Consider the following 15070-nt stretch of genomic DNA (forward strand, 5'->3'; position numbering starts at 1 on the left):
AACTTGCTTTCAGTGTTCAAAAATGTAAAAATGTGAACTTCACGGAAAAAATAGTAGCGGTATCCAATGATATAATATCAGGGAATCACAGCTGGAAACTGAAAACGTGTATAAATACTTGGGTGTAGCGCTTAGTATGAACATGAAGTGGAATCATCACATAGACCTATCCCTTAGTAAAGCTGGTAATAGACTCTAATTTAATGGTACAAGACTGCAGAAATGCGTTCAGTCTACAAAGGAGATTGCTTACACATGAGGTGTTCGACCCATCCTGGAATACTCCTCTAGTGTGCAGGACCAATACCAGGTAGGACTGACAAAGAAGGTCACAGGTTTGTTTGACCCATAGGGGAGGTGTTGAAAGAACTGAATTAGCAGGCTCTTAAAGATAGACGGAAAATGTGCCAAGAAAATCTACTAAAGAAGTTTCAAGAACCGGCTTGAAGTGATGACTCTAGGAATTTACTGCAATCCTCTACACATTGCTCCCACGGGGAACGTAAGGATAAGATTAGAATAATTACGGCCCGCTCAGAGACATTTAAACAATCAATTTTCACATGTTCCATACGTGAATGGAAAGGTAAAAATCCTAATGACTGGTACAGTGAGACGTCAGTGCTGCCACGTACTTCACAGTTTTTTTTTTGCAGAGTACAGCTGTAGATCTATGTACCACATTTGTTAATGGTTTCCGAAATTCAGTTTTGGTCTCCCACAAGATATGTTGCATGGAAGTGTAATGATTCAGGATGTTAACAATTGTTTTATCTCTGATGATATTGTTATTCACTTTCATATTTTCTATTTCATTTTTTCTGTGTGCATTTTTTGTTATCCCTCGCAGTATTAATTATATCTTTTAAATATATTATTATTTATATTTTGAAATAAACTGATCAATTGATTTGTTAATTTGTATTTTTCTTGTCTTATCAACTGACTGTATTTCCTATGGTCTGCTTGTAGCTTTCAATAATTTCCCTCTGTTTCATTCGCCTTAAGTTAGCCCTCATTTCTCTTATTTCCTTCGTGGTCCACTGCTTGGTTTGGAGAATTTTTCTTTTCCTCTAGGTTTTTGGAAATGCGGAATTGACGTATAGGCTTACGGTTTCTTGAAAAACACTGCCTTCGTCAGCATTAAAAAAATTTAAAAAATGCTGATTTCAGTAGTGAACTGCGAGTTACTTAGCGGCAGGTGAGCACAGTTCGAAGCATTCTCATGTTACAGGAATTCACTGAAACGAAATCGATGGTCGTGTCTGTCGATATTTCGTTTCGATACAGTTTCTGGCATTATTCCAATAGGAGTACAATATGGCTTGTATATTTGAATACATCGTGATGCATTGAATTTGTAAAGATTTTGCCGTGTACGAAACTGAATGTTATAGACACAGTGCGAAAAACGTAAAAGTAAAAGGAACGGTAAGTGTACTTCCAACTCATTCTGTTAGAATAGGGTAGGAGGAAGAAGTCCAAGAGCGTCGCTCTATGTAGAAGTTTGTGTTGGTTGCAATAGTATTCGGAAGGAGCTTATTGCGACGTAAATTTTTTTTAAAAACAGCTTCTTTATGTACTATTTTAAGGTAACTTGTTTAGAGAGATTGTCGAGAACGTATCATGATTTGTGTTATAATCTAACGAAATAATCATGTACATGGAATGTCAGTTTGAAGTTGTGATGCACTTATAATAAATAGGCAATGCTTAGATAATATTGATTGATCTACTTTTCAGGTTGGGTCATTGGTGAACACTACTGCTTCATAATACTTATGGAATGTATGGAAACAGTGACAAACCAGTGGACTTCAGCAAGAAGCCTCGCGTTGTCCCAAGAAAAATTAAAAACAATGTCTACAAAGGACTTACTTACAGGGAGCTTGGCTATAACTTAGGAAGAGCTAATCCCGACTTTGAAGCAGTTGCTGAAGATAAACTTGTGACGAAGAATTATCTGGAAATGGTTAGCTAACATTGAGTAATGTTTTCTGGCTGTGCTTTCGACAGTGCAAAACCTTGTTTGACAAGTGTATCAGTTACTATAGAGTTTTTGTGGAATATAGTGTTATTAATCGTGTCCAAAAATAGTTCGTGTGCAATTAGTTGTTCGTGCATGGTTTCAATGAAAATCACTGTTAATTGTGTTTTTGGACCGATATAGCATAAGGGGGCGACAGGGGGGTGGGGGCGGGCAAGTTTTGAATTGTGATACTATTTTCTGATGTTACTGCAGAAAGGTAAGTGTCAAAAAAAGATGCCGTTTCTTCGATATTTGAGAGCTAGCGAGCTCGACGTACTGAAAACATTTATACATAATTTTGCTTTCAAGGATCTGCTTCCAACAGTTCAGTACGTTTGGCTTCTTGCAAAGCGCTAGCTACTAAAATGATTCTTCGATCATTTGTTAGGTGTAAGGAAATTTTACAGTCGTAACAGTTTAAATGTTTTGATGAACCATTGCATTGTGGAAACATTTCGTTGCAGTTAGTCTTAAATATGTTTAGTAATGTGTAGTAAAACCTTCATTCTCTGCGTTGTAGATTATCTCAAAACTTAAGTCCCTCCCCACGGCCTTTTCCCAGCCCCCCAGTCATACTTCTGCTTTAATTTTTGTTATTGTGACTATGAACTACAGTGAAGCTTGAGGTCTGGTTTAGGAATCTTTATCTTCAAGGCTGGATTGCAAGTAGTAATCCAGTTTTCCAGTTTGAAGCATTATATAGGCCCTATCTTATAAGGAAGTACAGTGGCTTAATAGTGTACTGGTACGAGAAGGTTCTGGTTGCAATGCAAGTAATGGAAACAGTCAAGATAACTTCTTTTTTTTAATGGAAATGCAAGGAAAAAAGTTTTTAATTAATTCTTATAATAAAAACAAAAAAATTCACTTAATTTTTGTTTGGTCACTTGTTTACATTTCTTGTTGGCTGAAGAAAAAAGATTCTGAGTATAGCCTACCTTGAGGTGAGAATGTGCCATACCTCTGCAATAGGAACCAGTATTGCAGTGCAGTTACTGTATCAATTTGTGTGAGACATTTCCCTACAGTGTGGTACTGGTGTTGAATTCCCCCTGAAATCATGGTTGTCATAGCAGACTGATCTGTAGTGTTGCCAGAGATTGAAAGGTGATAATTTTTTTCAGAGTTGGTGAAGCCAATGAGTCTGGAAAATGAACATTGTAGTAACATTGATCTTTAACATTGCCTAATGTGTATGTTCTTGCTATAGGCTATTGAGACACCCATTGCCTTATGTAAAGCACTTTTCATGATAAAGACTAGAACTTCAAGGTAAATTTGGAAATGTGTAGTTGACAGTAAACAAGTGTCTGATTATTTTGGTGCAGATTACATAATTATTAACTGAATAAACTAAGAAAAATGCAAATGACTGTGTTATGTACATGAGTGAAGTGTTCTCCCTCCTTTCTCTCTCCTCCCCCCCCCCCCCCCTCTCTCTCTCTCCAGTACCCACTGCAATCTTGTTTGTGATTAGAGAACTATCAGTACTATAGAATTTAAAATTGATTGGAAATGAGTTGGTGAAACTAACAAATGTGAAATAAAGATCCATGTGTAGTGTTGCAGGGCATTTAGAGTTATCATTGGCAACAACTGCTCCATATTTAAAACACCATAGTATAGCAAAATTTGAACCCTGCTTTGTGATTGCTTTATTTAATTTTAAAAAGACTCCATAGTCATAAACATTTGCACCAAATTTAATCCACTCTTCCCTATAACTGAAATTACAAAGTACATCCAGACACATTGCATTGTGCAGTAGTGAAATCTCTATTTTGAACATGTAGGCCAAACTCACGGGAGAGTAATTTATCTCTCGCATTTAATGACAAGGCTATGGTTACTTGCAATTTGTGCAATCTAAGTTGACATGCAGGTTAGTTTCTGATGGGAATGACTGTAAATGGGAAATGGATTACAGTCGCTTCCATAAGCCACCATGCCGAGTGTTGGTATGGATAGAATCCATCAAGATATTGAAAAGGGGAAACACTCGGCATGGGTAGAATCCGTATCAGCAAGATAATGGAAAGGGGAAACAAATACCAAATGATCAATGAAAAATTAAAGGTAACAGTGATATGAAGCATAAATTTATGTCTATACAATGAAAGTCAGAAGCCACAACGCACTATCAGTACTGCATCACAGCCAATGAATGGAAATCTATAACACACTTTTTTAGTTGTTGTGATCCTTGTGTTTTCACGTTAAAAACAGCCTTGTTTCATATTTGATAACAGAAATAGAAGCATATTGATGACTGCTTTTGAGACTGCATTCATGTATGTAGGTAGTGTGATGAAACAGATTTTTAACTATGCCTTCTGGAAAATTTCTCTGTAGTATTCACTCGTGCTAACCCGTTTATGATTCGTGTTGCCTTCTTCACTAGTAACCGGTTATAGATGAAGATATCAAAAGCATTTGCTAGGCCAAGAAACAACTCGCAGTTCAGTTCATTACCAGCTACAATATTGAGGCCCAATATGTACTATAACTTTGGCCAAACAATTTTTCTAATATTTAATTTTTACTAAGGATCTTACAGTGTGTTACATATTATTCTTTAAATAATGCCTGAAAATCCAATTATTGGTGGCCGTGATCTGTACTTTGTTGTACTGGTATCAAAAATTTTTCAAATAATTACAGTATCAGTACTGTTAGTTATTTGAGCTCCCTAGAGAGTACTGCAATGGAAATGAATAAAAGACAAGGAGCTGTTTTCTGCGCCATATTTACTGTGTGTAAATTATAACTTCTTCGCTGATAGGGATGTTGAATGTATTGTCTGTGTAAATATTCCTTTTGATCATTGGGCTATATTTGTTTAGGCCTACTGTTCATTAAAAGTGTCTGCTTCTGTATCCATAACATACACACCACTGTGATATGCATAGCTGAGGCTACTTCTCATGGTGCTGTTTATAGCGGTATACTTTTTTCACTTGTGGAGCATGGAGAGAATCAGTGTCACGGCAAAAGTGCTCTTATGGTGTACCAGATTCTTTCACTGGATGCTGCTTGTGGCAGTTTGTCAAAACGTGTTTCTGACTGCTATATGTATACACTATTTGGAAACATGTTTTGAAACAGGGAAACCCCTGTACAGTTCAAAGAAAACAGTGGTTGAGGCAAGCTACCAATGTTCACTGCTGTGCCGCCCTAGTGCCTATTTATATGTTGCGTTTTCATCTGCTATATAGAGTTGATAGGTGTTGCTTTTTTGCGTGCTGTATTAAGTTAAAAACAGGTAGTGAATGAGGCAGCAGACTGTTGGGCCATCATTACACTGAACTGTATACTGATTGTGCAATATACAGAGCAAGCAGTACGAGAACAGTAGTAATCAAAAAGATTCTCTGTATAGAACTGTTACTACATTTGGTAGAATGCTGACAAAAATGTGTAGGAAAAAAGTGGGACTAGTGCAGCAGGGGATACAACCCGTCGGCTTTGGACTATGACGTCACAAGTGGCCAATCGAGAAGCGATTCTTCTTAGTGTTGTAGCTCCCTCCAGTGGCTGATAAGTGGTTTTTGGCTTTTTTAAAAAAAAATCTCACGAGATAGAATAAACAGATCCACTTTATTAAGCAATCAGTAAAAAAAACGAAAATGAAACATAACGGCAAAAGCGAAAATGGCAAACTGCTCTCTGGCGACTTCTGACGTCATTGTCCAAAGCCGACGGGTTGTATCCCCTGCTGCACTAGACCCAAAAAAGTAAGGTCACTTACAATAGCTTGCTTTGAAATGCGAAATATGCAAGGCTCAGAACTGAATAGGCTAGTAACAGCATGTCTGCTCGACCTTTTTTTTTCCCTTCCACCACTGACATCTTTCATCTCATTTGTGGGCCCTTCAGTGTTTTAATAACGAAACACCACATGTAATTACGGTTTCTTCATCATTAGTTATAACAATATGAAAGAATAATACAACGTAGCATTGCAGTCGATGAAAATACCAATGAGAAATGTTTGCCACCAGGATGGACAGAAACAGTGACAAGAAACAAAGTTTGTAACATGTTGCAACACACCACATGAAACATTTTTTCAAGAGAAAGAGGTTTCCCGACGAGACAATGAGGATGCAGCTTTGTTTTCTTTTGGCAGGCTTTGAATTGATTTGTTTCTTAAATGGAGAGTGGGAAGAAAACTTGATCTGCGACAGACAAGCCCTAGGTTAGGTAGTAATGTGACAAGTTATGGATCACCGAAACTAAGGCATGTCAACATGAAAAATTGCCATATAGATTGATGTGTCGTGTACCCCAAGATAAATTTTTGTCATTGTAAAAACCTACTTTTATATGTTTATTTCAAATACTCGAGAAAATTCCAAAAAATATCGTTAGTTCAAAACTAATAGAAGAAAATACCACCCAACTTTATTTAAAAAGCATGAAAAATACCAACAAGCATTGTAATTATTAATCAATAAGTAACTCAAGATTTCTTGTATTTGCAGTTCCTATATGAACAGAATGTAGGAGGTTATATTTTATGTTCTCTGCTTAATACCTGTTCTTTGAACTTTGTGAGTAAGCTTTTGCTAGACAGTTGGCATCTATCTTAAAATGTCTGACTTGTGGTATTTCTATCTTGCTTTGCCATGTCTCAAGGAAACCTGTAGCAATTCATACTGCCCTACCTGTACATTCAATGCCTCCTATTAGTTATATTTAGTATGGGTCCAACACACTTCAGCATTATTCTAGAATGGTAGGCATGAATGTGTTATGAGTGAGTGATGTCCTTTGTATACTGATTGCATTTTCCCTGTCTCGTGCTGCCTGCCTTGCCTGCAGCTGAGGGGTTTGCGATTATTCCATTTCATATCCCTACAAATTGTTATACCAAGTATTTGTATAAGTTGACTGATTCCAGTTGTCACTCATTGGGATTGTAGTCATGGGATCAGTGTAAAATGATTTTGCATTCTTAAAAGTGCACACTTTTACTGAGAAGTGCACAGTTTTATATTTCTATGCATTGAAGCATGTTGTCACTCTTTTCACCACTTTGAAATATGCTATTGTAATCTGATTTGTGTAGTTCTCTTTTTCAGACAGAATTTCAATATAGATAACTGATTCATCCGCAGAATGTCTAAATATACTATTAATATTGTCTGCAGTTTATTAATATAAAACAAGAACAGAAAATGGCCCAGCGCACTTCCCTGGAGCATGTCTGAAGTTATTTTGACATTTATTGATAGTTGTCCTTCCATGATAACAGGTTGCCCCGAACCCTAAAAAGAAATCCTCAATCCACTCATAAATTTTGACACCCTATACAATCATATTTACATTAATGATGTTGGTGGTTTTTATGGCTGAATAGTTCACTTATTTGTTTCACGTTAAGGCTGAGTAAAGTATAGTATACGCTATTTTGCATTCTGATATTTTATTTATGAATGCCTCCGTTGTTTTCGAATAGTGATTGGTCGTAGACAACAAACTTCATGAGAGTGGAAATGTGTTATGATACACTTGTCAGCACGCACAACAGCTTAGAGCTGGCTACAAGAGGTATTGAAGTGTACACTACCTATTAATATCTTCTCTCCAACAAAAGCATTTTCTTCCTCAATACCAAGTTACTTCACAGTAGGATGCCATAATGCATTAATCAGTGGAAGTAGTAAAAGTAAAGCAAACCCAGTGATGTTAAGAATAAAAGTAACTTCATACACAAATGGAATCCTAGCTACTTCTCGATCACTACTGTGCTGTAGAAGAATTTCTAAATGTTTACTAATCTAATTTGTATATATGTGTGTGTAAGGGGGGGGGGGGGGCAGATGAGAGAGAGAGAGAGAGAGAGAGAGAGAGAGAGAGAGACATGATTAAGTATAGATGAACTGTATGTAAACAAAAAATACTTGGGCCTTGTGAACAACGCTAGCCATTGATATATTATTCGAAGTGTGATGCAATACAGCTACATAAATGACACAATGTGATAATATTTTTTATAAACAGTGTGCATTTTGAAGTTACAGTTGGGGCCCAAGCAAACCACTATTTTTCTCCTCTGTGGTCTGATGATTTCAAGCTTTTAGTGTGTGTGAAGGCATTAGTAACAAGAACAGCTCCATCCAAAATCCCTCTATTCTTTTGGATGTTGTTTTAGTGTAATTCTTCTTTTCAGTTTTTGTGATGTTGGTGATAATACTTATCACTCTTCTTAAAAAAGGCTTGTATCTTCCTAATGTTAATAACATGATGAGTCTTATCAGTGTGATGTCACAGTGTTAACTAATCCCAAAAATATAATTGCATGGTAGCATTTCATTTTTTCTGAGATTAGTGTACTATAATTGAGGCTTTCTCTGGAGTGACGACGTAGCTGAAATCACACGTTTTAAATTTTGTATGTATAAAAAGTTGGTTAAGTTTCTTGATTCTGAAACTCGAGTGCAAGATCTTAACATACTCATATTTTTATTTTTTTCTGGTCATGTGTCTGATAGAAATACAATGGTTTTAATATTGTATGGATCCTGGAGCTTTACTACTCACAAAATCATATATGAAGGAACAAACAGAACCTGAATTTTTTGCTGTACCTTCTAAAAACAATAAAGTTTACTTGATTGTTCATTGTGACAGTGAATATTAGATAGTACATAGAAAGCTTCCTGTAGAATCGTGGAGTAATGAAGAGTTTAGACAGAGACAAGTTCTGTGGTAAGGCGGGTGCCAGGGTGAGATTCATTGGGAGAGTCCTTAGAAAATGTAGTCCATCAACAAAGGAGGTGGCTTACAGAACGCTCGTTCAGCCTATATTTGAGTATTGCTCATCAGTGTGGGATCCGTACCAGGTCAGGTTGACAGAGGAGATAGAGAAGATCCAAAGAAGAGCGGCGCGTTTCATCACAGGGTTGTTTGGTAAGTGTGATAGCGTTACGGAAATGTATAGCAAACTCAAGTGGCAGACTCTGCAAGAGAGGCACTCTGCATCGCGGTGTAGCTTGCTGTCCAGATTTTGAGAGGGTATGTTTCTGGATGAGGTATCGAATATATTGCTTCCCCCTACTTATACCTTCCGAGGCAATCATGAATGTAAAATTAGGGAGATTCGAGCGCGCACGGAGGCTTTCCGGCACTCGTTTTTCCCGCGAACCTTACGCGGGTGGAACAGGAAAGGGATGTAATGACAGTGGCACGTAAAGTGCCCTGTGCCACACACAGTTGGGTGGCTTGCGGAGTATAAATGTAGATGTAGATCAAATTCAACCACTGAGGTACCAGTGCTTAGAAGTTTGGCTGACCTCTTTTAGTTTATTGTACTGGGAGACTTTAGTGTCTTCATGTACTATTTCATAAACTATTTGTTTTGATGCTCAGTATAAATTCACATTTGGAACGGAAATCACAGGTATCAGTTCTTGGTTTGAAATGTGATGAAAAATATTATTTTAAAGGCAAGAAAACATTTTATTAGCTTTGTAATTACACCCTGGATACGAAAGGGGGGGGGGGGGGGGGGGAACACCACAGAAGTTACATACAAGCCAAGAATAAAGATATTGACAGCAGAGTCATGGAGCAGCACATAAATATAGACGTCAAGGAATTTTTTCTTTTCTTTTAACAAAATGAATACTGACTATTCTTTCTGAAGGACTTGATAAGTTGTGGCCTCAACTGGAGTGTCATATTAATTTCATGCAGAGCATTATTTTGGAAAGAGTGGAATAATTTTGCAACACTAAGGCCTGGGTTGCAAAATCTTGCCATTGAAATTTGTCTTGGCAAAAATGTGATGGATGTTTGGAAGGAAACTGGTCCCAGTGAGATCGGACACCTTTAAAACCATTTTTAAATGATGCTTTGTAACTTGCAAAACTTTCTGGAACAGGGATTTATAGACTACAGTAGTGTACTATTCTTTTTGCATTTTAGATGAAAATGTATGAAGAGCTATGATTCCAACCAGACTTTGTTCCATTATATGTTCAAAATATTTCCTTCTTTTCAAGTAAACTTAAAATCAGTGTATCTTCCATATTATTTTCACCTATAGCCCAAAATCTTTCATGTACATTTTTTTGGTGTTTTGGGTGTATTTTTATAAAAACATTCCTTTGTGCAATATTCCGTGCTGACTTCAATTTTCTTAGAACTAAATTTCTTATCAGTTTTTTGCAACGTAACATTTTCCAGAATTTCTCTTCTTCTTCTTCTTCTTCTTCTTCTTCTTCTTCTTCGTAACCTGTTTCTTTCACTTCTCTTTCTGAATTATGTTGCCTTCCAAGAGTGTAATTTTTGTATTCACCCTCCATACTTGACGTATTATTGCCAATCGCACTTCCCATATTTTTTGTGTTTGTTAGCTTTCAGTGTGATATCAAAAGAAAATTTCTCACGTTAAAAATATTCCATCAGTAATAAGTAAGTCTCAGCTCAGCGGACACAAAATACAGGTTTGAGCATTGTGGAAGCTGTCTGTGCACTGCAGTTTGTGGAACAGTAACTTGACACAGCACAGCAATCAAATGTTTCTAGAGGACACTGTGTTTATTGGATATTAATAATTGTTCATCAGTGTAAAGACTTGTTAGTACAGATGCATTTTTGCAGGAAATGAAAAAATGACATGATGTACTTTGCAAGTCTTATTCTAGGAACTCCTATGTTGTAAAAGTGACTTGAACCACATCACAATATTAGTTCATGATTATGATCCATGGTATGTGCAAATAACTAAACTGCATCAAGTCATTTACATATCAGAAGTTATTAAATCTGCATCCAGAAGTTTAATTTGAATCTGCATCCAGAAGTTTGATTTGATCCATAATTTGAGGATATCATGTGAGAAAGAGCGCAGGTTGGGTTTTGCATCATCAATGGCTTGGAATCCATTCTGGTTGGCATGCTGGAGATGATTATGGTCGAGATACCTGATTACATTTGGGGCCAGAATTCCTATGTTTTGAGGTTCTGCTGAAACAGGTGGATATCAGTGATATTGATTGGTAGTTTGTGAATCATTTCTCCTGTCCTCGTAGACAGGTGTGAGCTGTGCTTGCTCCTAGTGTCAGGTTAAAGTTTTATGTCTGAGGGAGCTACAGTGTATTACAAATTACTATCCTTGAGTGATCTGGTTAACAGAGGGGCTAAGTCATCTGAAAATTCTTTATGGAATCTTATATAGATTAAACCACGTGGGGGAGTATTGATTAATTTTGACTGCAGGTCTTTCTCAAACCACTGACACTCAATTTTGCTGTGGTGTGAGTATTAAGCTTGGGAAGTACTCCTGTATTTCCTTTATAAATAAAAATTTGAAAATGGATTTCAGCATTACTGCTTCTGCCTTACTACACAATATCATTTCCTATGTCACCCACAAATGTCTGGAATCTAACTTTGGTGGCACTAATGGCCTTTACAGATATGAGCCGATTTCCTTTGTTGAAAAAAACCTTTTGATAAGTATTTGTTACAGTAGTCACTGAAAACTTCATACATTGCCCTGTTGATTGCAAAGAGCACGTCATTGAGCACCTCTTATCACTAGCCACATGTTTTGTTTTACACTTACATAGTGATGACTGTTTATTTGCAAATATATTTACTGGGACAGTGTACCACAAACGCTTCATTCCATCATCAACTATTCTGCTAGGTATATATCTATAGAATGCTTCATCCAGATATTCTTCTAAACTGGGACCACAGGTCTTAAACATGTGTTGTACAGAGCTAAATGTTTAAAGTTCCTCCTTGAGACTTGATAAATGGATGTAAATGAATATTCCTTTACGTCTCTCACTTTTACACGCATGTACCCAATAAATTATGTGATTGTTGGTGCACTGTTTAAGGAGGAAAGATTGAAGTTAACATTCCATTGGCCGCTGACACTTTTTCTACCTCATGAGTTCTCAGTGCCGTAAATATATCCTAAAGGCTTGCATGATAAACAGTATTAAAATCTTCAGAAAGGTTTATATAGAGGATGATCGTACATCTCTCACTACACTACAGGTTAGTCTGTTACTCCATATTTCCATTTGTTGTTTGTTAACTTGCAACCGAATTGTCACCTTCCAACCTAACGAGCCCTAGAGCTACAGATCTGTCTGTTACAACGGCTGAGAATTCGGAGCTTCAAAGCTGTAGTGTGACAGTTTGTCATTCAATAACTGGTTGTGATAGCATTATCAACATTGAGTCAACATAATTGACCGAGCAAGGTGGTGCAGTGGTAGCACACTGGACTTGCCTTCGGGAGGACGACGGTTCAATCTCGCGTCTGGCCATCCTGATTTAGGTTTTCCGTGATTTCCCTAAATCGCCACAGGCAAATGCTGGGATGGTTCCTCTGAAAGGGCACGGCCAACTTCCTTCCCTAATCCGATGAGACCGATGACCTAGCTGTTTGGTCTCTTCCCCCAAACAACCCCAACCTCAACATAATCGAGTCATACTGAGCAACTATGAGAAGCCATTGTCATTATGTGTGATGAATCATAAACTATTATAAGCAGTTGAATTTGTACTTTCATTCATACTTAGTAGTGTCTAATTTGTAAACTTTACAATTGTTGTTTTACTTAAATTTTTGTAAAATGGTCAGTGTGTGGCGGTGTTTTTTTTTCCATGGCTTATTCTCCCTTGTTGCTGAACTGCCTTATTGAGCTATAATTTCCCAGTAATATTTTCTACGCTATTATTTTTCAGTCTAGCTTCCCATAAGTCATTGCTTATTCTACAGGTAAAGGATCTTCACATATTTCCATTTGAGAACAATTTTTTTAATGAGTTCTGTAGGCATTTTTAATGCCTGCTGTGATACAGGGACAGGGTTTTGTATATAATTTGGCTCTGGACAAAGTCTTTGGAAACAGCATTTCAAAGTTAGCCACGGAGAGTGAAGAAAAACCTTTTTAGGTGTTGTCGTACTATTTGACAGAACTTCTAAACAGAATTCATTGATTAGACTTGTTATAAAACTCCCATATTTTCTCACCTGCAAATTTCTTTTATAAGTGACAAACCACTTTCTCCACTGGTATTGCAGGATTAATGAAGATGAATGTGTTTTAGTCAAAACCTCTGTCAATCAGTATCGTTATCTCTGCTTGTGGTGTCTGCTGTACAGTCCAGCATAAAGAAAATGATTCAAAAATACATTGGTCCATGGAACTTATTTTTCAGTAACCACTGCTGTGGCTGCAACTCCTTCTGTTCCTGTAGTAAATGTATTAATGAGATTGTCAGTTGAACAGTCTGATTGATAGAAGATCTGTGTTAAAACAAGCCATGTTTCTAAATAGGCTGTCTGTTGCTAGAAGAAGAAGACAAATAGGAAACTACTGATTGTCAGAGGAACTTCTGGCTGGAACCAGCTACACATGCAAATATTTGGAAATGCCCATGAGAGAATTTAAAATGAATGACCAGTTAACGTAAAGAGAAGGCTTTTATTCAGTTTTTGGGCAGTGAGGGATTTCATGTTGTATACAAATAGAGTATCCTGGCTGAAACAATGTTGGAGTATTTCCATTCTCAACCAGAGTGGAGTTATTGCAAGTACTGGGCAGAAACTGAAAAGGGAGCACAACTAGTAAATGCTTTGTTAATTGAAAGCACTATTTTGGTCGTTATGGAAGGACAGCTAGTCCGAATTTGCGTGAGTGTCTGTTCAGCAGATCTCGTGAAAGCAAGTTCAAATTAACTGTGTATTTCGTACTCCTGTAATTTACAAGTCTAAGTTATACAAAAATAATGAGCAAAACAGCTAATACCATTGTTAGCTTCTTTCCTGCTCTGATCTATGAATGTGATGCCAGTTGCAATGTCTGTCACCTTATGCTCTTCGCTTCCTATGTATTGTGGACGACACGTGGAACTGGTGACTTTTTCTGCATGCCGAACCCATGTATCATCAAAGATACATGTGACAGTGCTTTGTTCATCGAGATGTCATTCATTAACTGCTGCAGCAAGTGTCAGTGCTCTACATTGTCAGTTACATGTAATAGAAATATTAGATTAATAAAGATATTTTTTTACTAACAGAACTGAAGAGGTTAAGTTATCATGAAAAATCTGCAAACCTAAAAATTGTGATAAATATCTTTTGTTTTTTGTAATGTCTTCATTTGTGTCCTTCATTAAAACTTTTTTTTTTCCAGAGATGTGAACTTCCTGCACAAACGAGATCAACTTTTTTAATGGTGTTCAGTCCAGATGGGTAAGTATAAATATCATTTGATACCATTAACAGCATTACAATATTTTTTTCTTTAAAGTGTGCTGAATCAGGAATTACGTAATGGTGTTGAGAGTGAGTCCACTTTCTGTTAATTACGTTTGTTACGATTGGAGAAATATACAATATTTTTTAAGATAAAGCTGTTACGCATTCAGAGAGAAAAAGTTCAAAATGTGTTACATGTTTTCTTTGTAAATGAAAAAACACACAGCACTGTAATATTCTACAGTACTTTTTATTTTACAAATCAGTTTTTGGCTGTTACACAATTGTCAAGTACAAGGATACATGTGTGTGGCTGTGATTTTTTGGGGATCAAGGATTTTAGAATAGTGCAACTACGGAGTGTCATAGTTGGTTTCCAAAGGTGACACCTGTTAATGTTTGTTTTGGTACTAAATCGAAAGTGATTATTCCTATAAAAATGTGAAGTAAAATATTTGCGGGGATAAAAAAAAATGTAACTCATTAATTAGTGAACTACATGACAAATTACAGTAATTGTTTCGAGAGGAAAAATAAGTTGAACAACATTTAGTAAAATTTGGTTATGACGCTCGAAGCATGATGATTGAACAAGATAATCTTGTCCATAAAGGTTCAATATACAAACCGACACTGTCCGAACAGGTGTTGAAAGCCCAACAGCACTGACTGGCTGCTGTGTCATCCTCAGCCCTTAGGCATCAACAGATGCGACTATGGAGGAGCATGCAGCCAGCGCACTGCTCTCCCGGCCGTTGTCAGTTTTTGTGAGCTATGTCACAACTTCTCAGTCAAGTAGC

General features: G+C 36.9%; 1 protein-coding gene across 1 annotated transcript in view; it reads left to right on the forward strand.

The window, feature by feature from the left end:
* Positions 1 to 1294: 1294 nt before the first annotated feature.
* LOC126457564 (uncharacterized) overlaps positions 1295 to 15070 on the forward strand; it is a 332561-nt gene continuing 318785 nt past the window's right edge. Inside the window, exons 1-3 of the mRNA XM_050093978.1 lie at positions 1295 to 1431; positions 1744 to 1972; positions 14206 to 14264. Coding sequence (XP_049949935.1) covers positions 1787 to 1972; positions 14206 to 14264 — 245 coding nt within the window. The 5' untranslated portion in view covers positions 1295 to 1431; positions 1744 to 1786. The remainder of the gene's footprint in view (positions 1432 to 1743; positions 1973 to 14205; positions 14265 to 15070) is intronic.

The sequence above is a fragment of the Schistocerca serialis genome, chromosome 2, assembly GCF_023864345.2.
Source record: "Schistocerca serialis cubense isolate TAMUIC-IGC-003099 chromosome 2, iqSchSeri2.2, whole genome shotgun sequence".
Classification (NCBI taxonomy): Eukaryota; Metazoa; Arthropoda; class Insecta; order Orthoptera; family Acrididae; genus Schistocerca; species Schistocerca serialis.